Here is a 26,087-nt window from a genome sequence, read left to right on the forward strand (position 1 = left end):
TTAATGCGCTAGAAATAGATCACATTTTGTGTCTATTAAGACCTAAAAAGTTCTCAACATGAAATATAGCAGCATACCAAAAACGTGAGCGGGCAAGACATTTAAAATCACCTAAAAAAAAATCATTATTAAACAGGAACCAGGTTTCGGATTTAACAAATTCTTACCATTTGTCTATTCCTCATCAGCCTGATTTGTAATGTAGCAGCAATTTTCAGAATCGTATACATAGTTGCCCACCGCCATGTGTGCGCGTGCATATGGTTCTGCTAATTACAGCTTAATGGTAAAGTTCAAAAGTCTTCGTTTTGGCGCACTAATTCCAGGAATATATCCGCAGAAACTATTTACTGCGTCGAATATATTCAGAATGAGAATATGAGTAATGGGTGTCATTATTACACTACGGTTTTTTTGGGGTCACCCTGTATGTGTATGTGTATATATATATATATATATATATATATACTAACACACATATATACAGGGTGACCCAAAAAAAACCGAGCCCACAAACTTTTGAATAAAACGATGCAGAGGGATAGATCGAGATGAGCGGTGGTTACAGCAAGATGGGGCCACTCCCATCGCATCAAATAACTCCCTAGCCTGGGCGAGACAACGATTTCGGGCGAGACAACGATTTCAGAAGAGACTGATCAGCAGGAAGTGTGTGACGTTGAGTGGGCACCACATTCACCGGACTTGAACCCCACCAGATTCTTATCTGCGGGGTTATCTCAAGGATAATGCTTATCAGAACACTCCCTCAAACGATTGGTGAACTGAAGACAACAATCACAGCAGAAATCAGGGAAATCCCCAGAGGAAAGTGTTTGAGTAATTGACAATCTTGCATGACGTATGCAAGTGTTTGTGCAACGTATGCCATTTGGAGCATATTTTGAAAAGAGCATGACATTTATGCAAAGGGAATGATCGTACACAGACCAAAGTCCAGCAAATTTCTTTTGAAATTTGCTGGACCTTTGTAGGATTTAATAAAATTTTTATGGGTTGTTTTTTTGGGGTCACCCTGTAAGTTGCGACACTAACGTTCTTCTCTGGACATATGTTGCTCACTGAAGAAAAGTGGTTTAATTATTGAAAAGCTTAACCCCATGGCAATGGGCTTTTTCTATCAGGCAATTAGGTTACACCAACGGTATTCATCTCAGCCAAGATCAGCAATTAACACACGACAATGGTTTGGCGTATATTTACGTCAACCGCTTTAAAGTGTGCACTGTTTATTTATGTAAACTGTCATCACTGCGTGGACCGTAAATTCAATGAAAGTGGCATGGTTGGATGCAACCTAGGTGCATTGGTATCAAGCCTTATTATTATTATTATTATTATTATTATTATTATTGAACGATGGCAGAATTGTTAGCACGCCGGGCGAAATGCTAAGCAGCATGTCATCCATCTTTACGTTCTGAGTTCAAATTCCACCGAGGTCAACTTTGCCTTTCATCCTTTTGTGGTCAGTAAATTAAGTACCAGCTGTGTACTGGGGTTGATCTAATCAATTGGCCCTCCTCCCCAAAAAGTGCAGGCCTTGTGCCTAGAGTAAAAAAGATGATAATTATTATTATTATTATTATTATTATTATTATTGAAGACGGCAAGCGCTGGCAGAATGCTAAGCAGCATGTCATCCATCTTTACGTTCTGAGTTCAAATTCCACCGAGGTCAACTTTGCTTTTCATCCTTTCAGGATTGATAAATTTAGTACCACTGAAACACTGGGGTTGATGTAATCGACTAGCACCCCCACCCAAAAAAAATTTCAGGCCTTGTGCCAATAGTAGAAAGGATTACCATCATCATTATATAGAAATTGAATACTTTACTTTTCGTTTTTCTTCCATCTCTCTTCTCTTTTTACGTTCTGCTTCTTCTTCCTTCTCTAACTCTCTTCGCCTCTGTTCTCGTTCTAATTGCCGTTGTCGCCGTTCTCTTTCTCGATCTGCAATCTAAGCAACAATTGGTCACCTTTAGTTTCATGGAAACATTAACAAAAGAGACACCATATATTAACCAATCAAGTTCCTCGGTCACCCTGACTCCAGTTCCTACAGGATATTCGTGAACAGTAACATTCTCGGTCACATAATTTCATTGGACAGAGGTTATGATAATCTCAAACCACCACACCCTTCATCATCAACATCCATCTTCCATGCGTGCATGAGTAGGATGGTTAACAGGAGCTGGCCAAGTAGAAAAACTACCCTAGGCTACTGTGCCTGTTTTGGCAGGGATTTTTCCAGCTGGATGCCCTTCTTAACACCAGCAGAACCCTGAAACCATGTAACATGAAACAAATAATTCTAACCATGATAAATCTTGTAGTCTTGTGATGTCATCAATATCGTTAATTCCAGCATATTTCATCACAAGGTAAATAGAAATTCTTCATCATCATCATCATCATTTAATGTCTGTTTTCCCAGCTGGCATGGACTGGACAGTTTGGCAGGAGCTGGTAAGGCTCGGAGCCACACTAAGCATGCAGTACAGTTTGTAAAAGTGGTTGGTGTTAGGAAGGGCATCCAGCTGTAGAAATCATGCCAAAACAGACAACTGGAGCCTGGAGCAGCTCCCCAGCTTGCCAGCTCCTGTCAAACCGTCCAACCCATGCCAGCATAGGAAACAAACACTGAATGAAGATGACAATGATGATGATGAAATGCTAATTTTATAGCATGTGCTGCATAAATTGCATAAGTTTTGTATGTGATACGAAATAAATGATCTTCATTTATGGAAACACAAACAACATTGATTTGGCTTTCCTACAATTAAAATAATTATATATTTCATCGGCACAGGCACGTGGGTGTGGCTAAAATGCTTGTTTTACAGTCACATGGCTTCAGGTTCAATTCAACTGGACAAATGCCTTCCACTATAATCCCAGGTTGACCAATGCCTTATGAGCAAATCTGAATAACAAAAACTGTGTGGAAGCCTGTCATGTGTGTGTGTGTGTGGTTGTGTTTGGCCTCAAACCCCACCTTGACAACTAGCGTCAGTTTGTTCACATCCCCATTAAATTAGCAGTTCAGCAAAGGGGACTGATGGAATAAATGTGTTAAAAAAAAAATGTACTGGAGTAAATTTGTTCAACTAAACCCTTCAAGCATGGCCGCAGTCCAATAACTGAAACTGGAGATAAAGAGAGACAAGAATATTCTTACCTGACTTTCTGTTAGTGGCAACCAGTATATACACGGAACAGCTTTGGTTTTCCTAAATAAATCATCTAGTAATTTGGCAGGGGCTTCTTCTTCTATTACTTTCTTTTCTGCAAAACAATAAAACAAAAAAAATAAAATAACTACAGAAATCTATCTAGAGAATGTCATCTCAAACTTTTGGAAAACCAGGAAGACTGGGACACAGCAGTGAAAGCCAATCTCAAAATATCAAGGCTTATGAAGGAGATGATAGAAGAAGGAGATATGTGGCGCATTGCTGTACTCAAGAGGAGCCACCCCACCACAAGAGAACTGACAGTCTAAAACCACCTTGGTAATGCCAGTTCATAAAGGGCTCTGCCCTGTCAACTTTCACCTCCCACCCACATTTCGCTCCCTAACACCTAAAAAGCACTGGTGATGGTGACAGGGCCATGTAAAGAGCACTGGTGATGGGGCCACGGAAAGAGCACTGGTGATGGGGCCACGTAAAGAGCACTGGTGATGGTGCCACGTAAAGAACACTGGTGGTGGGGGCCACGTAAAAAGCAACTGGTGATGGTGACGGGGCCATGTAAAGAGCACTGGTGATGGTGCCACGTAAAGAGCACTGGTGATGGTGCCATGTAAAGAGCACTGGTGATGGGGCCACGTAAAAAGCACTGGTGATGGGGCCACATAAAGAGCAATGGTGATGGTTCCACATAAAGAGCAATGGTGATGGGGCCACGTAAAGAGCAATGGTGATAGTGTAAAAAGCACCCAGTACACACTGTAAAATGGCTGGCAGATAAAGGGCATTCAGTTGTAGAAATGAAGCCAAAACAGACTATGAAACCTGGAGCAGCTCTTGGCCTTGCCAGCTCCTGTCTAACCCATACCAGCATGGAAAACAGACAATAAATGATGATGAAATATAGCCTGAAAAAATAAATCACTAATCACATGGGAACCAAACACCACACCTGTACATGTAGTGAATGGTTAAGAAGTTCGCTTTGCAATCACAAGCTCCTAGGTTCAATCTCACTCTATGGCATCTTGGGCAAATGACTTTTACTCTTGCCTCGAGTCAACCCAAGCCTTTTTGAGTGAAATTGGTAGGAAACCGTGTAGAAGCTTGTCAGAGGGATGCTTACTGCAATCCAAAGGCACAGTATTGTCACAATAGTGTCACACTACACAACTGTAGTGGAGGATTACTTTAATGGTAAACATGTCTGTGGAATACTCAACCACTTACATGCTAACTCAACAAACAGGTAATACAGTTGTTCAACCAAATGACCCAACTGATGGAGATCTTTTTATTAATACAGGAACAGAATACCTATTCACAAGAGACTCTAAAGCAAAACAACTGACATGAAGAATCCAGACGTCATTCCAGTATAAGGAGCTAAACTATGAAATGGCCTGCCATATATATTTCATTTTGGTCCATACTTCAAACCACAATGTCTAATGTTATTAAAAATATATTCTGAAAGTATAACTACAAAGGAAGACCTGTATATCTAACTGAAACCCTTATGACTCCTGGAGGTCCGTATAAAATTTTAGGGAGTCCATGCAAGAAAATAACAAATTGGGAGTCCACATAGTATTTGAGGGATCCAGACATATTTATTACAAGAAACAACTAGGTTTCTTTCTCTAATGCTTTACAACATGTTCCTGGCTGCTAAAACATGTTTTCTCAGAGAGTGCTGTTGCTAACTTACACAAGTGAACATGTGAAAAACAAAATAAAACTTAAGACTTCTGAAAGAATTATCTGTAAAAGTATTATTTAAACATCAAATGGCTATGGGGATTCACCAATGTAAAACTGGAATCCAAGGGATCCATAGATAAAAAATGGTTGAGAACCCCTGACTTAAGTATAATTACAAGATGCAAAATGACTGAAAGATATCAGAAGCTCTGTGTGTGTGTAACTATAATATTAACCCTTTCATTACTGTATTTATTTTGAGATGCTCTGTGTTTCTTTTAATTACTTTTAATATAACAAAGAATTTAGTAAAATAACTTAGTTATCATTAAGCTAGTGTTAGGAACATAAATTGTGACTACGGTTTGGTGGAAGATTTTAATTCAAAACTTATGAAAACAAGACATTTATACTATAGGGCCAAAGTTGGTTTCAGCCAGGTTAGTAACGAAAGGGTTAAATCAGTTACCTTTCTTTTCTCTTTTTTCTCCACTTAGTGCCCGTTTTTTCCTTTCTCTGGACCTTGACCGAGACTGTGAACAAGACGCTGACCTCGACCGCCGTCTCATCTTACCACGATCCCATTCTCTCACTTTTTTAATATCTTCTTTCTTCTTCATTTCTCGCACTGATTTCTCAGCCGATTTCACTGTTTTAACACTGACATCTTGCTGGATTTCTCGGATAATGTCCTGAGGGCCTTCCTCTTTGGAACGATAGTAACTCACCTGAAATGCAAGACAAGAAGTTAGAACTATGCATAACATATACACAAGTAAATCATATCCCAATCAAAACTAATAAGATTCAATAAAATGCTTCAAATAATTATTTTAATTAACCCATTTGATACTTTTTAAATGGTTTAAATTTAAATCTTCCATCAGAATTTCATGTTAATCTATATTCCAAACAAATGCTAGCTTAATCCTTTAGCATTTAAATCGCCATATCCAGTTAAAATATTCTGCTCATTTTATCTTAAACTGACCATATCTGGCCTATCACACTTACCCGAAAATATCGTTCTGCTTATGCCAGTGCCACATGACTGGCACCCATGCTGGTGGCACATAAGAAGCACCATTCGAGTGTGACTAATGCCAGTGCTACCCGACTGGCACCTGTTCCGATGGCATTTAAAAAGTACCATTCAAGTGTGGCCAATACCAGTGACACCTGACTGGCACCTGTGCTGGTGGCACGTAAAAAGTACCATTGAAGCATGGCCAATGCCAGTGCCGTCTGACTGGCACCCATGCCGATGGCACATAAGAAGCACCATTCGAGTGTGACTAATGCCAGTTCTGCCTGACTGGCACCTGTGCCGGTGGTACATAAAAAGCACCATCCAAGCATGGTCAATGCCAGTGCTGCCTGACTGTCTGCCATGCCAGTGGCACGTAGAAAGCACCCACTAGACTCTCGGAGTGGTTGGCATTAGGAGGGACATCCAGCTATAGAAACATTGCCAGATCAGATTGGAGCCTGGGGCAGCCTCCTGGCTTGCCAGTCCTCTGTCAAACTGTCCAACCCATGCCAACATGGAAAGCAGACATTAAACGACGATGATGATAATGATGATCACTGAAATCTCAGATCAATGCGAATAAATAAGCATTACGTTTGACAAAGAAATCTGAATGCTAAAGTAATGATAATGACAATGATATTTTACAAAATTCTTCATTATTTTCAAAATTAATTGAAACAGAAAGGCATTACTCTTCAACAGAAATATGATAACAAAAGAATTTAAAACTACTTCTAAAAAGATTTTAAAAAACGTTGCAAAACTATCAAAATTCAGTTTACCTCATCATCTGTTGCATATTCTACTCGCAAAATTTTTGGATTAGAAGATGGCCATTTGGTTCCATGTAGAGCTTTTCTGGTTAGGATAGCTTGTTCTTCTGTTTCATACTAAATAAAGAAATAATTCAGAATATATTAGAAAAGAAATGAGAACATTTTTCTCGAGTCATTTTAGAAGTATGCTATTTATATTTAGTTAACATTTCCTAATTTTACAAGTAGATGTATATTTACTATTTGCAGGTAAAAATATAGCATCTATTCAAAATAAAATTCATGATTTTACTTCATTTTTCAAATTTTAAAACATCAAACAACCTGAAAAGTCATTATAAATTATAAGACTAAAATAAGCTCAATTTATTACAATATATGCAATAGTTTCTAATACAGGCACAAGGCCAGAAATTCGTCAGGAGTAGATCAATTTAACTGACCTTCATATGTGATTGGTACATTATTTTATCAAATCCAAAAGATTAATGACAGATAAAAGTTCATCTTCACAGAATTTGAATTCAGAAGACAAAGAATCTTGACTATAAACCACAATTTGTTAAACACTAATAATTCTCAGTCTACTACCATATAATAATTTTGTTTTTTCTCTAATTTAATTCCAAGGCCAATTTCCAAAGGAGATAATTAGTTGATACTAAAACCTCAATACTTGACAGAAGTTTTATTTCCTTGACCCTGGAGGAATGAATGGCAATGTTGGCTTCATTCATGGGATTTGAACTGAAGGTCTTGTTTTGCAAGTTACTTGTTAACCACTGTTGCCAGTGTCACGTCAAAAAGCACCCTATACACTCTGTAAAATAGTTGACATTAGAAAGAGCATCCACCTGTAGAAACCATGCTTAAGCAGATACTGGAGCCCAACAACATCGTCAGCTCACCATTGCCCCTATCAAACCATCCAACCATGCCAACATGAAAAACAGATGTTAAATGATGATGATGGTGATTGGTAGGGGATCAGTCAATAAAATCGACCCCAGTACTTGACTGGTATATGTAAATAATAATAATAAAAAAACCTACCTTGGCAAAACAATGGGATTTAATCTTGTCTATCCAGAAACCATTTTCCACAACTGCTCCAGTTCGTTTTAAAAGTTCCTTTAACTGACCAATTGTAAAAGGACGAACTAAATTTCGGACATGCACTATCTTACTAACTGGATTATGAGCAGGTGATGGAGATCTCCGTGCAGCCATTGGTTCCTCGGGTTCAGTAATTGACAGCTGATGGCTGACCCTTCGAACAGTTAATGGGGACGTAAAAGTTTTGTTGGTCACTACCACAGCGGGGGCTTGTTGGTTAACAACTATTGGAGTGACAGGTTCTGAAAACATACAAGTGTTAAGTTATTAGTACAGTGAGTCATGTTATGTGCAGTATTGTGTATTTAGTGCATACTACTAATATGTTGCAACATTATTCTACACCAGCAGTTTATAGAATGTGGCTTTGTTTATAGAATGACAGTTTAGAAACTTTGGCTTTGAATATTAAGAAATTCCTGTGTCTCAGCCTTTCCATAATGCAAAAATAATTTATGTAAATTTTGCTATTTAAATATTAATGCAAGTTTACAGATGTTTCTAAACTAGATACAGAAGAAGAACTTCACTTAGTCTAACCCTTTCGTTACCAAACTGGCTGAAACCAACTCTGGCTCTATAGTATAAATGTCTTGTTTTCAGAAGTTTTGAATTAAAATCTTCCACCAAACCTTAGTCACAATATATATTCCTAACACTAGTTTAATGATAACTAAGATATTTTACTAAATTCTTTGTTACATTTAAAGTAATTGGAAGAAACACAGAGCATCTCAAAATAAATACAGTAACAAAAATGTTAAAGAACACAATACTCTTTGCACAACACAAATATTCAATAATGTTAAGACAAGAGTTTTAATAGCAAATAAGAATTATATAAGTCTTTGGTAAACAGTATAAATACTCAAACTGCAAATTTAGATTACAAACTTGTATTTATATTCAAGTATTTAACTTTTATTTTATTTATGAATAACTAATTTAACCCTTCAACATTCAGATTACTGTCAAATGTAAGGATTATTTATCATTTTATTTTGTATTAAACATAGATTATCTTGTAGCTTTGAGTTTTTGAGGATGCGATTGTTAATTTTTAGAATAACATTGTAGAGTTAGTGCAAGAGGTTAGATCTAGCCAGTTGAAGCATGATACATGTAGATTATTTGGGTGGATACAACCAGTTTAAATGCTAAGGGGTTAATGGAAGTAAATAATAAACATCTGAAACCTTAGTCTACCTTAAAGGAGCACTAATCCAAAGAGAGGATATTCCCACTTATTTTTTGCTAGTTTAAGTACAAGGTTAGTAATTTTTTGATGGGGGTGGTCCATCAACACCAGCAATAGACTGGTACTTTATTTTATCAACTCCAGAGAAACAGAAGACAAATTTGACCCCAGCAGAATTTAAACTCAGAACATGAAGAATTGCTAATCCACTGCCGTAAGCACAGCTAATTAATAAAACTTGAATGTGGCAGAAATGTTAGCATGCTGGGCAAAATGCTTAGTGGTATTTTGTCTGCCGCTACATTCTGAGTTCAAATTCTGCCGAGGTTGACTTTGCCTTTCATCCTTTCAAGGTTGATAAATTAAGTAGCAGTTGCATACTTGGGTCAGTCTAATTGACTGGGACCCTCCCCAAAAATTTCGAGTTTTGTGCCTAGAGTAGAAAAGAAAACTTGAATGTCTACTAAATATTTGCTTTAATATTACCTCTCTCAATTGGTGCAGCAGTCGCAGCAATGGGCACTGGTGCTGCAGCTGCAACTTCAGAAGAAACCTCCAAATCAGCATCAGTTAAGACTTCTCGTGCAGTAGTGACCAATTCAACTTCCTCCTCTTCCTCTTTCATCTAATCAACAACAAAAAAAGAAAATCACTGAAGCTTGCACCAATTAAATTCCTGCATGTCAACATGCTAATGTAATACAATTAATCATGCTGGTACCACGTCAAAAGTACCGATGCTGGTACCACATAAAATGTATCCAGTACACTCTGTAAAGTAGCTGGCATCAGGAAAGGCAACTGACCAAAGAAATCATGCCAGAAAGGAGAATGGAACCTGGTGCAATCCCCAGCCTTACCAGCTCCTGTCATACAATCCAACTTATACCAGTATGGGAAACAGACATTAAATGATGATGATGCAGATCAGTTCTTGCAACTTCTTTCTACTGGACTGTATGTCATATGAAATGTGGAGAATTCTGGAAAGTACCCCACCATTAAAAACAATTCAGTTCTCCTGTCTCAAGTGCACAAGCACAGAGCTGAGTATACACAGTTACTGAGCAATGATGGCCTAAACATTATTGTGAAAATTTTGCAAAAGACACAAAATACTTGCTGACCTCGTGGGTGCTGGTGCCTTGATGGCCCTGCAGGTACTGGTTCCACATAAAAACCATCTGTGCTAGCGCCACATTAAAAGCACACATGCTGGCACCACATATAAGAGCACCTCAGAATACTCTATGAAGTGGCTGGCATTAAGAAGGGCATCCAGCTGTAGAAACCATGCCAAAACAGACAACTGGAGCTTGGTGCAGCTCCCCAGCTCCTGTAAAACTGTCCAACCCCATGTCAGCATGGACATTAAATGATGAGGACATGATATATTAAACAACTAATATACAAAATAATACAATTGGTCCATAAAATAATACATACCTGTACTGTTCTTCGGAACTTCACTTCCACTTTTTCTTCTTCGTGGTCAGAGAACGAACATTCATCGTGGCTGAGATCTAATATAGCCTCTTTTATAGAACTTGGTTTTATGTCAGGAATTAAACCCTAAAATAATCAATGTAAGTCAATATGATAAAATTCACAAAGATTTTTTTCTTTGCTCAATATTTAGCAAAACCATAGATATTTAAGTTACCTTTAAGGAATCTGTAGAAATATCTATTGTCGTTGACTTGGTGGGTTTAGCACTGGTTCCCCATTTACGTTTACGTGGTACAGCAGAGGGAGCCGGTGCTGTAGCCTTCCCATCACATTTATCACTCGATTCTTCATTTTGCAACTTAACTACAACGCAAAATAAACAGAAAAATTAAAAACAACAGGAACAGAACCATTTAAAAAAAACATTTTTTAAAATTATTTTTTTATGAAAAATATAACTGTTGATATTTGTCATATCAAGAATATAGTTGGTGAGTTGAAGTAAGGTTATACTGAATGTGCAAACAACGTTGCACATAGATTCCTGTTTTACTTCACCATATTACAACCAAAAAGAGAAACAATGGTTAAATTTACTCACGAGACAACTGTAGAGATGTACGCTGAGTGGTATCATTATCTTGGTTTTTCTGTCCCTCCTCCTGCTGAAAGACAACCAGCTGACATTTTTTACTCAGATTAAAAACAAAAAGTAAAATAAACTAACATAAGATAATGTCTCATGGTGAAACATTTTTGTGGCTCTTTCATCACTTTAATCCATCAGAATATAAAATATTCATAAAAAAAAAAGAAAAAAGGAAATATTAATTGCTTAACTATCTGTCTACTCTTTATTTTCGTTGCTTCCAACCACTGGAATGTAGAACACATTCCCCATCAAAATTATCTAATACCATCAATATTAGGAGCATGAAGTAAAACCTTTTATCTCAAGATAAGTAGTCATTAAATAAATAACGAATAGAAGAGCAATGTTTTTTGGGTTTTTTTTTCAAATAGGAATCATAAACAGGGTGTTCAAAAAGTCTCTCCACAGTAAGTATTTAATGGTTTTCGGGCAATTCTTGTACACTGATCCTTTACTTGCTCCCCAGAAAAAAAAAAGTCTGGCGGTGTTAAATCAGGTGATCTTAGTGGCCAAAGTCCCTTCGAAATAATCCGTTCACCGAAAAACTCTTGAAATAGTGCCATGGTGATGCGCACGATGGAAAAACTTCACTGCGGAGAGACTTTTTGAACACCCTGTACAAAGTATTAATCATGTAATTATAATCATTGTTTAACGTCCGCCTATAATAACCAAATATACTAAAAATATTGTTTTCTTTTTATCCAAATAAATTTAAACCAACACTGTATTTTCAAACTTCATGCTCATCTCATTTTGTTTTTTATCAACTAAATAGCTCCTTGGCTCAGAAAGCAATATCTTAGTAGATATATATCTTAAGTGATATCTTAGTAGACGTACTGATCTAACACATGGTAAAGGTTATCAATACAGTCACAAAGTAGTGACAGCGTCAGTCAATACTTTCTATATCAAAAAGGCCTATACTGACTGATATCAATGTAGCTGCTCAAAAGATTCAAAGAATTACTGAGAACCGTAATTTTCAAAGTTAGAGGTTTTGGGGGTTTTCTTTTTCAGCTTCTCGGCTTAGCTGTAATTAATTTACATTTAATGTAAAATTCTAAAAAGTCACTGAAGAAAACAATCGTATATAAAGCCATCTCAATGACTATTTCTATCATAATAATTTTATCTTTTTTTCCTTTCATATACAGTAATCTTAATTTATGAGATGTCTGGATACTTTTAAATTGCTTTAATAAAGGATGTTACTTTTTGGCATATTATTTTCATTAAAATATTAAATTAATAAAATCTTTAAAACTAGAGACAATATGTAATAAATTATGAAATCTAATTAACATAAACATTCCACTGTTAAATTAAAAGTGAAAGAGTAAAAGTACTAATTAGAACGTTATCACATTAAATATGCTTTAATAGTAATATATTTTAAGTTATTAGCTTCAAGATCTATACATTCAAAACAAACAAAGAAATTTTAAATAATAAACAAGCTAGATATTAAAAGATTTACACATATTAAAAGGTATACATAATTAGAAATGGCTAGGTTTTTAACTAATTTACATTTTTATGAAAATACTAAAGTGAAGATATTTCTAAAATAAGAGAGCAAATGTTGAAGTTATTGCTGCCCAGTTTAGGCACTGCCAAAATACCAGCCTCAGTGAACGCTCTAAGCCTCCTCCTCCTCCTCCAGTAACATTGAACAAACAACCCAGCAGGAGAAGCATCATACATGTCATGCCATCTGACACAGGCAGGTGAAGTTGTCGCCGTCATCATCGTCACCATCATCAGCAGTATCATCACATCTTTGGGTATGACTCAAGGGCATGGGAAGTAAAAATATTTTTCTCATCAGTTGGTGCACGTTCTTCTAGTTTGATGTTCCGCATCTTCGATGAGTAAAGTTGCCAACCACCAGGGCTTAAGATTGTACACAACAACCAGAGATATCGATAATCTAGCTTCTTGAAAATGTTCGTAAAGAACTAAAGAAAGAAAGGTGTGTCGGTTTTTTTCTTTTTTTTTTTGTCTTTTGTTTTGTTTTTTAAATACGTTTTCAGAATACTGAGACAGGAGATGCATTAATGCTTTTACAAACAGTTCTTTCTAAGAAAGAAGTACATCGTATAAAATTATGAGAATGTCACTGCTTAAATATATTTATCAATGAATTCAACAAAATGGTTGTGAAAAAGTAATATTCTTCTGATAAACGAAGTCTTTAGAATAACAACAGAGGAACATAATAACTTAAAGAGTAGAACAACAAGAAGTTGAACACATTCAATGAGGATGGTGTAGCATGGTTGCATCAAACATTTCACTGCAACATAATAAGTATGGCTGATTCAAGCAGTCAGTCGAGTTGATTCATTCAATTGAGAATAAGAACATTCACAGATTTCCTTGTGTTGGTTAAGTTGTGTACTTCAGTATTTCACCAGTCTCAATGAAACGAAATAATAACCACAAATGACGTTGGTACTCTGGGAGAGCAGAAGATTGGTAATGTACCAATAACCAAAGAGCCTGAATTCTAGTAGCTTCCAAGAGATACGTTTGCAATACACAGGTTTCCTTTCTTTTTCTTTTTTCTGTTTTTGGTAACCAAAAATCAACAAAATGCTGTTGAGTGTGGAGCCAGCATTCTGTTAACAGATCCAACTACTACTGAAGAAAGAATGTCAATAATAATAACTAAATCAATCAATTAGTGATTGATTTAGAAAGTTCAATTAAATTATGATTGTGTGCAAATGTGAGATTGTTATTTATGTTAGCATATTTTCCATGATGCATGTAGAAAATTCCAAATAACTTTTGAGGTTGTTGTTTTTTTGTATGTTTGCTTTTTTTTTTAAATGCTATTTATGATCCAATTATGGTGGTGGCTTCTCACTCAAACAGTGAAAGTGTATGTGTTCATATATGAGATGTGTAGAGGTAGAATATAGTGACAACCTGAAATATCTAGAACCAATCTCAAGAAACAACTTCAATTCTGGTTGTGTGGTTTAAATATCAGTAGTAGTAGTAGTAGTATGGAAATTGGTAAAATCCTTAGGTATTGCATAAATCCTTTGAATATTGTTCCAATGGTGATAAACATGGTAATTCTCTCACGAGAAGTTCTGGCAATATGCCTCTCTTTCAAAATGATTTCAAGTTTCAATGAAACGTAGAAAAGTTCAATAAAGAAAATGCCATGGTAACAATATTCAGCATTGAAGAGATTTTTCCATCTGGCAGAATGATGATATATCGATGACTGCAAAACAACACTCCTCCTTTTGGCAGCGATATTCTCTTGCTTCAGATGAATTTTCCCCACATCTTCCTTTTCAGGGTGTCATGAGTTAAGGCTGGAGAGCGCATATCAGGTGAGACCAATGGCTACAAGTGGCTGATGTTGACATCAGTGTTGGCGTTCGCCCTTCAGCAGCTCACAGATTTGCAATTCTCTATTGCATTGAGGAGATAGTAAGGTGAAATTAAACACTGGGGAGGAACTGTGTCAAAAAAAAGCTAAGGACAATCAGCTCTTATCCTTGGCATCAAATATCTTAAAATTTTTCCCAGACTCAAAACAAAACATACATTTCCTTTTACCAAAACTCAAGATTTGTAAAAACAAACACTAAATCAAGACAATACTAAATAAAATTAAATAAAAAAAAAGCTTTTAACATTCACAATATTTAGAAAGCTACTTAATTAAAACTACTGAATTTCCGATATTATATTACACTATGTAAATTCTATTCTCACTGTTAATCTAATCAACTTATATTAAATTCTATGAAATTGTTCTATTTAAAAATTTAGTTTTTATAAATGGCTACAGGAATGCAAAAGAAATATTTAATATTTAACTAACCAGTTTTTACAACATACATTTGAGTCAGTAAAAAAAAAAAAAACCAAATAAAAATATTTTTAAAGTATATATATATTACAAAACTATCAAATTTATATTGTTGTAGACAATTTTTTTGGTGTAATTAAAACTAGAATTTACAGAGTTGGTAACTTAGTCTAATTATTTCAAAGAGTAAAAGAATCAAGCAGAAGTATTAATATCTCTCTGAAATGACTCAATAAAGTTTATTCAACAAAACTGGCTGCAAGACTTATTTCAACACCATTTTTATAAGTAATAAAAGTAATTTCATTTATCACTAATGGTTTATTAATTGCTATTTCTAACAATCAAAATATTTTACAAATCATTAAGCATATAAATCTTTATTCATACAGCCACTTATTTGTATAACATGATCAGAGATCTATACATCATTTACTGATCAAGGTTAAGCTAACATATGAAATAAAGTCATCTACCCAACAGCAGATTTGAACTCAAAACTCTTAGCAAGTTGTTCAATACTTTATCCAGTTGACCTGTTCGCTTCTACATCATATTCAATTCACATAATAAAATACTGAATACAGGCTTCCCTTACATTACAGAAGTGTTGCACTCGTGAAATTCTTGCCAAAACCTGGAGTTTCATAACATGAAACCTTGACTACACCTTGTTACATAAAAGTCAGTTTTATGTCAAACTCCATGCTAGAGAGCAATATTTTTTCGACATTTTCTGGACTGCAATATTTCTTCCATAGTACTGAAGATGCTCATTTGTAATCAGAAGTAGCTGATTTCAACAACTACAGTAACACAAGATGATTTATCTTCAGCAAAAGTTAAAAAATTTTTAACAAAAAAACTTTTCTAATTATTACGTTTCAATGTGAATTAGACTAAACCGTAATACATTTTGCTTATCATTTCAGATACCAGAGGAAGTATGTAATCAGCTTTCACTCAGAAACACTGACTACATTCGTTTTCAAAACTTTAATCTTTTATCATGTTATAATTATAATTACAAATTTTACCACAAATATATATTTAATATATAGTTATAATTAGCATTTTAACGCATATTTATATTTAATATTTAGTTTAGAAAGATATTATTGAAATTATTTTTTACAATTAGAAAGTAATTTGGGATTCACTAAGTTCAAATCTAATTCTTTGATTTAAAAAAAAACAAACTATTAGCAAATAAATATTACAAGCAACATAAAACACACATACATACATCCACACTCAAATATACAAATATTCTCAAATAGGAAATGGGAGATAAACAAAAGCATTTAAAATAAAATTTAAAATGTTTGAAAACTGTAAATTTGTAAATTTTTATGTAAATAATATCTAGGAAACAAAAAAAAAATAAATAAAATCATTATTAAACACAATCTTGCAGAATATTTGTTTCAAACAGCCTAATATCAACAATTTCATTAAATAAAAAGTTCAAGTGTATTTCTCATCAATCAGATGAGCAGATTTCCAATGTTTCAGAGAATAATAACTTAGAATTAAAATTAAAACAATTGTTTTAAAGAAATAGTTAAGATCTTTCTGTGTACAATATTTGTTTAATTAAATCTTCAGGCAAAATTTTGAATTTAAATTTACATAGCAATGCATATTCAACATCAACGAGTAAAAAATGTATCACTTTTAATATTTAATAAAAGTTTTTTTTAAAAGGATGCAAAGTATTTTCACTTTGATCATCTTGGAAAAATTTCTCTTCTGTTTTACTTTTCCATTTTGTGACTAATTCCCCGTGATCATGAGATCTACTTTAACGTAAAGAGGAACTAAAACGTGATGGCCAGTTAATGTCAGGATAGATTCAGGTCTTAACGAAAAAAAAAAAAAAAAATGGTTTCTTTCCAAGTTCTTTCTTTCTTACAATACATGAGAAAATAACATGCATCACACTTTGACAATAAAGTGAAATAGTGCAAACAGCAATCAAACAAGTCAAAATTTGAGCTGGGAATGTATACAAAGCTAAAGGACTAACTAGAAAATATGATGGGCTTTTTTGTCTAATTGTAATGGACATTAATCAAAACAGTATCCTCTCCCAAAGAATATAGACATATAAATTTAAGAATACATTAATAATTGACAACTTTACCTCGTTATTTTCATTTGCTGCCACTTCCTCTTTCGGTTGCTGGGGTTCACTCTCTACATCACTAAAACACAAATTGAGTAAATTGACATCAGCACAGAAAGTCACAAGCAGTCAACACAACCAGTCTAGATTATAGTACAAAGATTCTGCTCAGCAGTAGTGTCACCTCGTGAGATATCAATTCCCAATCAATTAGATATCAATCATTGTAACACATTCTATAAACAAAATTCCTCTAAATTTAAAAATTGATCTTAAAACATCAGCTGAAATTGTCAGCCAGAAAATAAAGGTAACAATCAAAGAATACTAATGACTTACTAAAACTAAATCAGTGTTGAGAATATATACACAGGCTAATACTTCACACTACAGCTTTTGAATCTTACACATTACATTAATGACACAAAATCCAGCAGATATTAGTTTACAACAGATTTTTTTTTTTTTTTTTTTTTTTGTCCATCATATGAATTTTTTTAATTGAAAGAAAAGGGAAAAAAAATACAAAACTATCCAGGATGTGGCCAAGTGTTTTCACAACGAACCACAGCCACAAAACTAACCTATCAGCAGCGGCAGGGGAGATAACTTCATCTCGTTTATTTTTTTTCATTTCACAACTCGGAACTGCTACATTAGTAACAATTTCCTCAGTTTCATTTACTTCTTTTTTATCCTGAAATGGAGTAAAATGTCATCACATTAAATGGAATATTACTATCACTTCTATCATTAATATTATCATTAGAAGTATTATAATTATTGATATAGATTTTATAACTTTAGTCAGTTCAATGCTTTAAATCTAAATTCTGTCACCAAACAATAGCAATCCTTGTTTGATCAACTCCAGGTTTACTGTCTGTTTTTTTTTTTTTTGCATGCTAGTATGGGTTAGATGAATACTCATTATTGGGACAATGTTTCACAGCCAAGCACCCTTCCTATTAATAACCAGTACCTTGTTTCCAAGCAAAGGATCTTTTTCTTATTCCACTTCTTATCAATATGAGATTGAGGGTGGTTTTTGATTAACAATTCCATACAAAGGAATGATAAATGAACATTCTCACACACACACTATGGGCTTCCACAAAGTTTCTGTCTACCAATTCCACTCACAAGGCATTGAAAACCCATGAAGAAACTTGCCCAAGGTGTCACACAGTCAAATAGAACTTGAAACTGTGGCTATAAAAAAAAAAAAGTAACATTGTTATTCCAGTGGCACTCCATCAGTTACAAGCATTTCAGTTGATTCGATGAACTGAACAGCCTACTCATGAAATTAATGTGCAGAAGGGTTAAATCAATATTTAACTGGGAAAGAAAAGGCCAAAAGATTCTATATCTGAACTTTGGATTAATAAAATCCACTGTAAGACAAAATGGGAAGCTATCTAAAACAAGAAAAATGGCAATAATAATTGCAACAGTAAAAATTCATTTCTTACATTGACATAGGGGGGGGGTGAAAGACTACAGTTGAGTGATTTGACACAAAACATGAAAATCTTTATTTTATTGAGGAAAATATGTCAATTTTTGTATGATCTAAATCAAAAAATCATCCTAATATTTCTGCCAAGACACCATCACATTGGTAGGGTGTCAGGTTACTTGTGAGTCCTCTTATAAATGCTACTAATAACATGGAATCTAGTACAACTTGTTGCATGCTCAGGTCGTCAGCAACTAAACTGGCACTCCCATTAAGCTTGCCTGGTGAGGCGAGTTGCTAGAGACCCACCAGGATTAAAAACAAGACCTATCAAAAGGACAAATGAACCCAGTGTAGGTTCAACAAGTACCTAGCAATAGCAAGAGCCCTCAGAAATTCCAGGTTGGTGTCCAGTGTGCTGGAAGGCCACTGGGAGTAAAGCACCCCTTAGCGTTTGTTAAAGCATGCTGCTTCAAACCCAGGCTATGTCTGCTCTGATAAATGGCGGTAACTTGGTCAGTGAATCTTCTGCAACAGTCGACAAGATGACAGATCGTGTGTGTGTGTGAGTATACATGTGATCAGGAGCCACGTGTGAACTTGAATTCTCACTGAAACACCAAACATGCATTGATCAGAGCTGGCTCAACACCCCTGGGTGAATGCCGCCACCAGTACAAGTAAGTATTTAGTTAAGGCAGGGAACTATATAACCATCTAAGCCAACCAGTATGGAGTAGAAGTCTTAAAAATTATAGTGTTTATACTAGTTATTTTATACACCATTACTCACTGTTAAATTGAGGTTATTATTTTAAAGTTTAAGAATAACAAGAGAACATTTACTGATGGGAAAGGGGCCACAATACTGTAAGGTCTCAAATTTATTGTAAAAGTCCTAGTCAACACAAATATTACTATGAAGATATTCATATAAAAGAAATTTAGGGGTATTCCTATTTCTAGATTACCTGGTATTTTAAATTAATTACTAAACTAATTATACACACAATTTTAAATACCTGTTCCTCTGAAGACTTTGTGGGTGTCTTTTTCTTTGCAGGTGAGCTAGAAACGGAGCTGGATCTGGAATGGGATGGGGATCGGGATCGAGATCTAGACCGTGAAGGAGACCGTGATGAAGCCGAGTTTGACCATGATCGGGAGCGGGATGCTGAACGGGATCTCGAAGATGCAGATCTTGATCGGGCTCGAGCTTCTGAAGACTTCATGTCAGGTTCCTTCCGTGAACTACTCGAAGACGACCGAGATCTAGACCGAGAGGAATGAGAACGAGATCTTCGGTTGCTTGAATGAGACGACACAGACCTGCAAAGAAAAAGATTTAAAAGGAGCTTAATTATCAGTCATACAGAAAATCAAAATGTGTTTAGTATACACTATACAATAAAATAAAAACCCAAACGAAGCTAATCAATTTTAGACCATTTTGCAAAAAAAAATTTTAAAAAAACACTTTACATTATTTTCACATTTTTAATTAGTAGTATTAAAAATAAAAATCACTTGCTCAAACTAGTTAGTAAAACAAACATCCTAGAAAAATATTTGTATAAATAGTGAAATATTCTAATCTTCAAACTCAGATTTTGCTCCCAAAAAATTATATCAGTTCTTACTTAATCTGTGTAATTCTTGAAAGTATGAACAACTAAAGAGAACTTCCCTTGAGTAAACTTTTTTGAAAAAATGTTGACCACAACATCTATGAACCTGAAATATAAAACCCTTTTGGAATGTTTTTTCAAGTGGGCATGTGCGAACCACATATAACCCAGTTTTTAGAAAAGGTACACCATGTACCTGCTGTCATAGAAGGCAAATGAAAGTGTTAGTATCTGGAAGGGTCTCTGGTTGTAAAAAGACACTGCCCCAGAAAGATCCATCTAACCCATGTCAGAATGGGGAAGTAAAAACAATGATTATATAATGTCAGAAATTCAACAGAGCCATTTATAAGGGCAATGAGATTATTTTATGAACTTAATTCTCGAAAGTTTATCTTCTACTATTGGAATATTTTCAGCTTCCAAATTCTAATGGCAGAATATAGCAAGCATGAAGATGCTAGATGTTATTTGGTGGTAATATAATCCTGAAAACTGGTGGCTTCACTAACTAGAAGCTAAATCTACTGTAATATTCAATATTACAGGAGATAGTTTACTGCAATTAGCGCTTCATCTTCTTTTGAACTGAACCACACCAACTGAAAATACTATGACAGACTTTATTTTCTGACAACTTTGCCTTTTGTAGCTTGTTTGCAACTTTCCACAAAACTACAAAGCTTTTGTTTTCTCTAACCAGGAAATAAATTTCTAACAAAGTACCAATGGAAGCTGTAATTCTCACACCATTTCTCCATTAGTATTAGTAAACATTATTGAAACAGCTGGTCTGGAGAACAAGCTACAAACTTAGTCATCTGGAGCCCATCTTCTATTTTATAACACTCGCTAAAGAAAGACTTCAGTCCAGCACTTGAAGTTAATGAACTACAAACTGGTTATGCAGTATTTCAACCAATTACAATCATGAACAGTTTTTCTCCATGACACGTCTATATGGTAATTAAGATTGGTGGAATGCAATGCCAAGCTAAGGGCTCTCAACTCTTTAATGGAGCACACAGATGCCATGATGACAATTTGGACTTGGTGGAACCCATCCCTCTCCAGGTATGATCACAACTGGTTTCTTCCAAAAAGAGAATAATCAACTCCAGTACTTGTCTAGTACTTTATTTTATCAACCCTGAAAAGACAAAAGGCAAAGCTGACCTTGGTAGGATTTGAACTCACGAGCACAGAGAGCTGGAGAAATTACCACAGAGCATTCTATCCAATGCTCTAACAACTCTGCTAGTTGGCCATCTTAAAGACAATAACAGTGATAGAATACATGCCTTCAGCCAGTAAGCAGCAATCTCACTATCACTGCCTATTTAGGCTACGTAACACTACATAATATATGCTGTCAACTAGTAAGCTGACAAGTATATATTATGTATTGTTGTGTAATCTTAACAGGCAGGGATATTGTAGTATTCCTACTCTGCAGTATCCCTATCAATCAAGACTACATTGCAATGACATAAACAAACTAAGAAACTTCCTGAAATATGGCAAAAGTATATAAATAAAGCTTAATCATGACTTTTAACTATAAGAGACCACTGTAAGTGGTAATAGGCAGGGATAAATACATCTTCCATCAAATGCCAAAAAATGTTAGTACTAAATAGTTTTTTGTAATATTATTATTATTATTATTATTATTATTATTATTATTATTAATATTACTGAACAAAAACATTTTATACACTCTTCCAGTACTTTTAATAATATATTAGTATTTCAGACATTTGAACTGATATATTTATCAAAATGCATTTTAAGAAGAAAAAAAAATTCAAAAATTAAATGTGTACTTCAGCAAAATTAAATATCTGATGTGCAATTCAAGTGACTTCAGTGCAATTATTTCCTTGTGTACAAAAAAAAAATTACTTCAGAGACCATTTGAAACTTAGTATTTCTATTATTTTCTTCAGGTTTCACATAACTGCAACAGTCATCATATAATCAACTTTGCAACTCAACTGTTAAATTCATTTCAACAAACCATTCCAAATTGTAAATATAGAAAATTATTCCAAAGATAGACATGAGTTATAGCAAGTCTACAAAAATGCACTTAACTATTTCATTATTCTATTAACTCTTTTGTAACCATAATTCTACTGAAATACATTGCCTTTATTTCAATTAATTGTGAAAATTACAAAGAAATTAGTAAAAATAACTTTCCATTATTAATCTGGTATTTTGAACATAGTTTAACGTGAAGTTTTTAAGGAAGGTTTTTAACTTAGCCAACATTAAAACAGAAAGTTTGCATCATAGAATCAAGGGCAATCTGAGACAGATTGATACCAAACAGGTTAAATAGAATATATATAGTCTATGGAGTTGAGCAAGAAAGATATAGAATTACTTTACTAAAGTACAGGAAAGACACTGCAGTAATGTGCATTGTATTTTCATCATGTCTTTCTAGAATATTTAAATATCTTGAAAGAAATATTCCCTACTAAAAGGAAAATCCACACAGATCATATGTACAGGCATGGCTGTGTGGTAAAGAAGCCTGGTTTGGAGTTGTCTCATTGTGCAGCATCTTGGTTAAGTGTCTTCTATTATAGCCCTAGATTTAACCAATGCTGGGATTGAATTTGGTACAATTCTTCCAGTTAAAAGTATTATGGCATGAACCTACCAGAAAAACTGTTATGAATTTGACATAAAATGTTGATTGAAAAGATACCCTTGAAATTAATTATTGTTAGTATATACATTTGATTTCTAATTCCTCAATAACAAAACTAGTAACAATAGACTTAACGTAGATGAAATTTCTTGATTTTAAAAACAGAAAAGATTTCTTTGTGACTAGTGTTAAATGAATCAGTACAAAGTTATCGAAGACCAGAGTGAGAAACAACAAATGTTAGATCCAAAAGACAAAAAAGACCTACGGATCCAAAATAGAGTCAATGAAAACAAATTCAATGAAAGCCTTAGGATATGACATACATACTTTTCCAAAAGGTGAAATAAGTGTGGAATCTAAATGAAATGTACAAAAACACTGCTGAAACTAAGTTGTAATTAACAGTTGTGTTTTCTTAATAAGACAATTAACAAAGTAAAAGAATAAGTTCCAGAAGGCAAATAGCATAATAGTGCCTACCCAAAGATGTATTAAAGCCTTCAGCAAGTAATAGAGTTATACATGCAAAAGAATCACCCCATAGCCAAGATTTTGGGAAATAAGATCAGCCACTACACTGTACATATGTCTCAAATATACCGACACAGATAAATGAATGCAGTCAATAAAATATTTTTATGTTAGGTCTGTAATCACTATTGACTAATAATAACTGCAGAGCCATTTGCTCAGTAACACTACCAGTAGCAATGGTTTGGGGGGGGGGGAAGCATTTTGCACTGAAAAGAATCCTTTGAAGAAGAGATGGCATTCATACTTCTCCCAAGATGAACAATAACAAATCTTGAATAATTCTAAGAAATAACTAAAACAATAATAATTTGAAAAAGGAAAGTAAATAGGAAAACTTGACAAATCATTCTAGTCATGCCACTGTAAGAAGATAAATGGTAATGTTGTTATAAACATGCAGACAGTGTGATACTGTAAGAAAGCTTCTACTTGGCAGTCAACTGTGCTGGTCTGACCGAAATTACTTTCCTTTTTATAAAGTTGTTCAAAGATATATGCTAACAATTTCATTCAAGCTACTAATAAAAGCATCTATTTCTGACAAAATCAGAATCATTTAGAAAAAATTCTTGTGTATACTTATCAAGATGTATTTGATAGAAAATGAACACCACAATGATTGACAACTTGGAGGCATTGTAGATAAATCACATGAAATACATAGATTGTGTTTAAAAAACCTGAGGTGAATAAAACTAATTTAGAATATAAAAATTGTGTTGTTTAACATTACATTGCAATAAAAAGAAATTTTCTTAGTGTCTCACTCTCTTTACATTAAAGAGAGTCAAGTTACAGTGTATTCAGAAGTTCTTAGTGTATGCAAAAAAATTTGCTTGAATTTTCAAAATCAGTTAACCAAAGATGAGAGACCAGAAGAGATGATGATGATAATGATAATGATAAAAATAAAGAAAACAAAATTAAACCAGCACACAAAATTTTTTAAATATGTTGCTTAGGATAAACTTTTTTTTTTTTTTTTTTTTTTTTTTTCAAAAAATAAAATTGTCCAAGTTAGGTTAAAATTGGTATTTGCATATTTGAACTAATCCTACCTTCATTTAGAATATGAAAATATAGTGAAAGATAACTGCAAGGAAAATATAGCAAAATATTTTTCTTAAATTTATTTTTTTTTATTTTTTTTTTTTGTTATGAGAGCTATGATTATAAAACAAAAAAAAAAAGAAAATAATAGAATGGTGCGAAGTTAGTTCCTTTTCAGTTTTAAATTCAACAATACATCAAATAACCACCGTGTTTGATAGCAACCTTTAAAATCTTCCAAAATACTTGGATCAAACATTCAAGGAATTCTTTCCAAACAAAAATATCAATAGATACAAAAAAAAAAAAAAAGGAAACAATGTTTTTAATATAATTATTGCTTGATATTCCATTAGGTATTTGCTCATAATGGTTGGCACCAATTGGAATATCATGGAACATGAAACCAGTATGGTCAGTTTAGAAAATAAAATTTAAATGCTATTAGTATTAAGGAATATTTTATTAAATGGTTTTACTTCAATCATTCCACTTTTAAGAAAAATACTTAAAGCTGACACACATACACACTGGATCTAATAAAAATAAAAAAAAATAAGGGTAATTAAATTGTTTTTAAAAATTGAAGCATTCAAAGTTCATAAATAAAATAATTAAAACATGGAAATAATTCTCTTTTATAAAGTAGATCAAATGCAAATGACAGTAACAGCAATAGCTCACAATATACTGGGCAAATACAGGTGGTTGTTTTACCTGGTATATTACGAGATACTTAGCTATAGCTTCATGTGCACTGAACATCATAAAGGAGACATATTTTCATATTTCCCCCAATGCTTTGTAAATTAAGATCAAAATATTTTAAATACTTTCAACAAATACTTTAAAACTACATCTTTTAATAGCTAATTGATCAAAGGGACAGTTTTTGAAGTACTTTAATAAGAGACATTAAATAATTCAGTCTTTGATGTAATTCCAATGAGTCTCATTTGACAACTGGCTATGGTCATATGAGGAACCCAAAGACAGCTCATACCAATCTGTAAAACATTTCCAATATTAACAAAGTCATGTTAATAAAGATGCTATATAATAAAGCCATTAATATGCTCTTTACTTTTCCTTGCTTGCAAGAATTGGGCAGATTTAGAAAACAGAATCTAAGGCCTCAGGCCTGTTTGTACGAGAATTTCATCATCAACCACCGTCACTGATTAAATCAGCTGCTTCAATGTGACATCGGCATAAGAGAAGATTTCATGGATTCAGAAACTCCTCAACTCCAATATCAAGAATCAGGAGTAATCATGATGGCTATATTAACTGTGTGTACAAGAACAATAAAAAAGTGTACTTCCTTAGGACTGAGGGATTCTTTATACTACATTAATATCATTTAGGTTGGTTGTTCCCAGGGAAGGGTTACATCATCCAATCCAAACATTACAGCAAAACAAATAAATATACAGACACACACACACACACACACACTATATATATATATACACACACACACACACATTCTATATATATATATAAACACATTCTATCTATATATATATATATATATATACACACACACATTCTATCTATAAATATATATATAAACACATTCTATCTATATATATATATATACACACACACACACACACACA

General features: G+C 34.0%; 1 protein-coding gene across 2 annotated transcripts in view; it reads right to left on the minus strand.

Annotated features, from left to right (window-relative positions):
- Nucleotides 1-1,467: 1,467 nt before the first annotated feature.
- Nucleotides 1,468-26,087, minus strand: part of LOC106877945 (apoptotic chromatin condensation inducer in the nucleus) — a 105,527-nt gene continuing 80,907 nt past the window's right edge. The window contains exons 7-18 of one of the 2 annotated variants that reach the window (XM_052973301.1): nt 19,608-19,914; nt 17,708-17,820; nt 17,142-17,202; nt 11,101-11,161; nt 10,714-10,862; nt 10,497-10,622; nt 9,537-9,675; nt 7,790-8,094; nt 6,743-6,850; nt 5,397-5,655; nt 3,211-3,317; nt 1,468-1,983 (exon numbers count right to left, since the gene is read on the minus strand). In XM_052973301.1, the coding sequence (XP_052829261.1) occupies nt 1,837-1,983; nt 3,211-3,317; nt 5,397-5,655; nt 6,743-6,850; nt 7,790-8,094; nt 9,537-9,675; nt 10,497-10,622; nt 10,714-10,862; nt 11,101-11,161; nt 17,142-17,202; nt 17,708-17,820; nt 19,608-19,914 (1,882 nt within the window). In that variant the 3' untranslated portion in view covers nt 1,468-1,836. Of the gene's footprint in view, nt 1,984-3,210; nt 3,318-5,396; nt 5,656-6,742; nt 6,851-7,789; nt 8,095-9,536; nt 9,676-10,496; nt 10,623-10,713; nt 10,863-11,100; nt 11,165-17,141; nt 17,203-17,707; nt 17,821-19,607; nt 19,915-26,087 lie in introns of both variants that reach the window. The other variant, XM_014927026.2, reaches the window with a different exon arrangement.

Source organism: Octopus bimaculoides, chromosome 1, assembly GCF_001194135.2.
Source record: "Octopus bimaculoides isolate UCB-OBI-ISO-001 chromosome 1, ASM119413v2, whole genome shotgun sequence".
NCBI classification, from domain to species: Eukaryota; Metazoa; Mollusca; class Cephalopoda; order Octopoda; family Octopodidae; genus Octopus; species Octopus bimaculoides.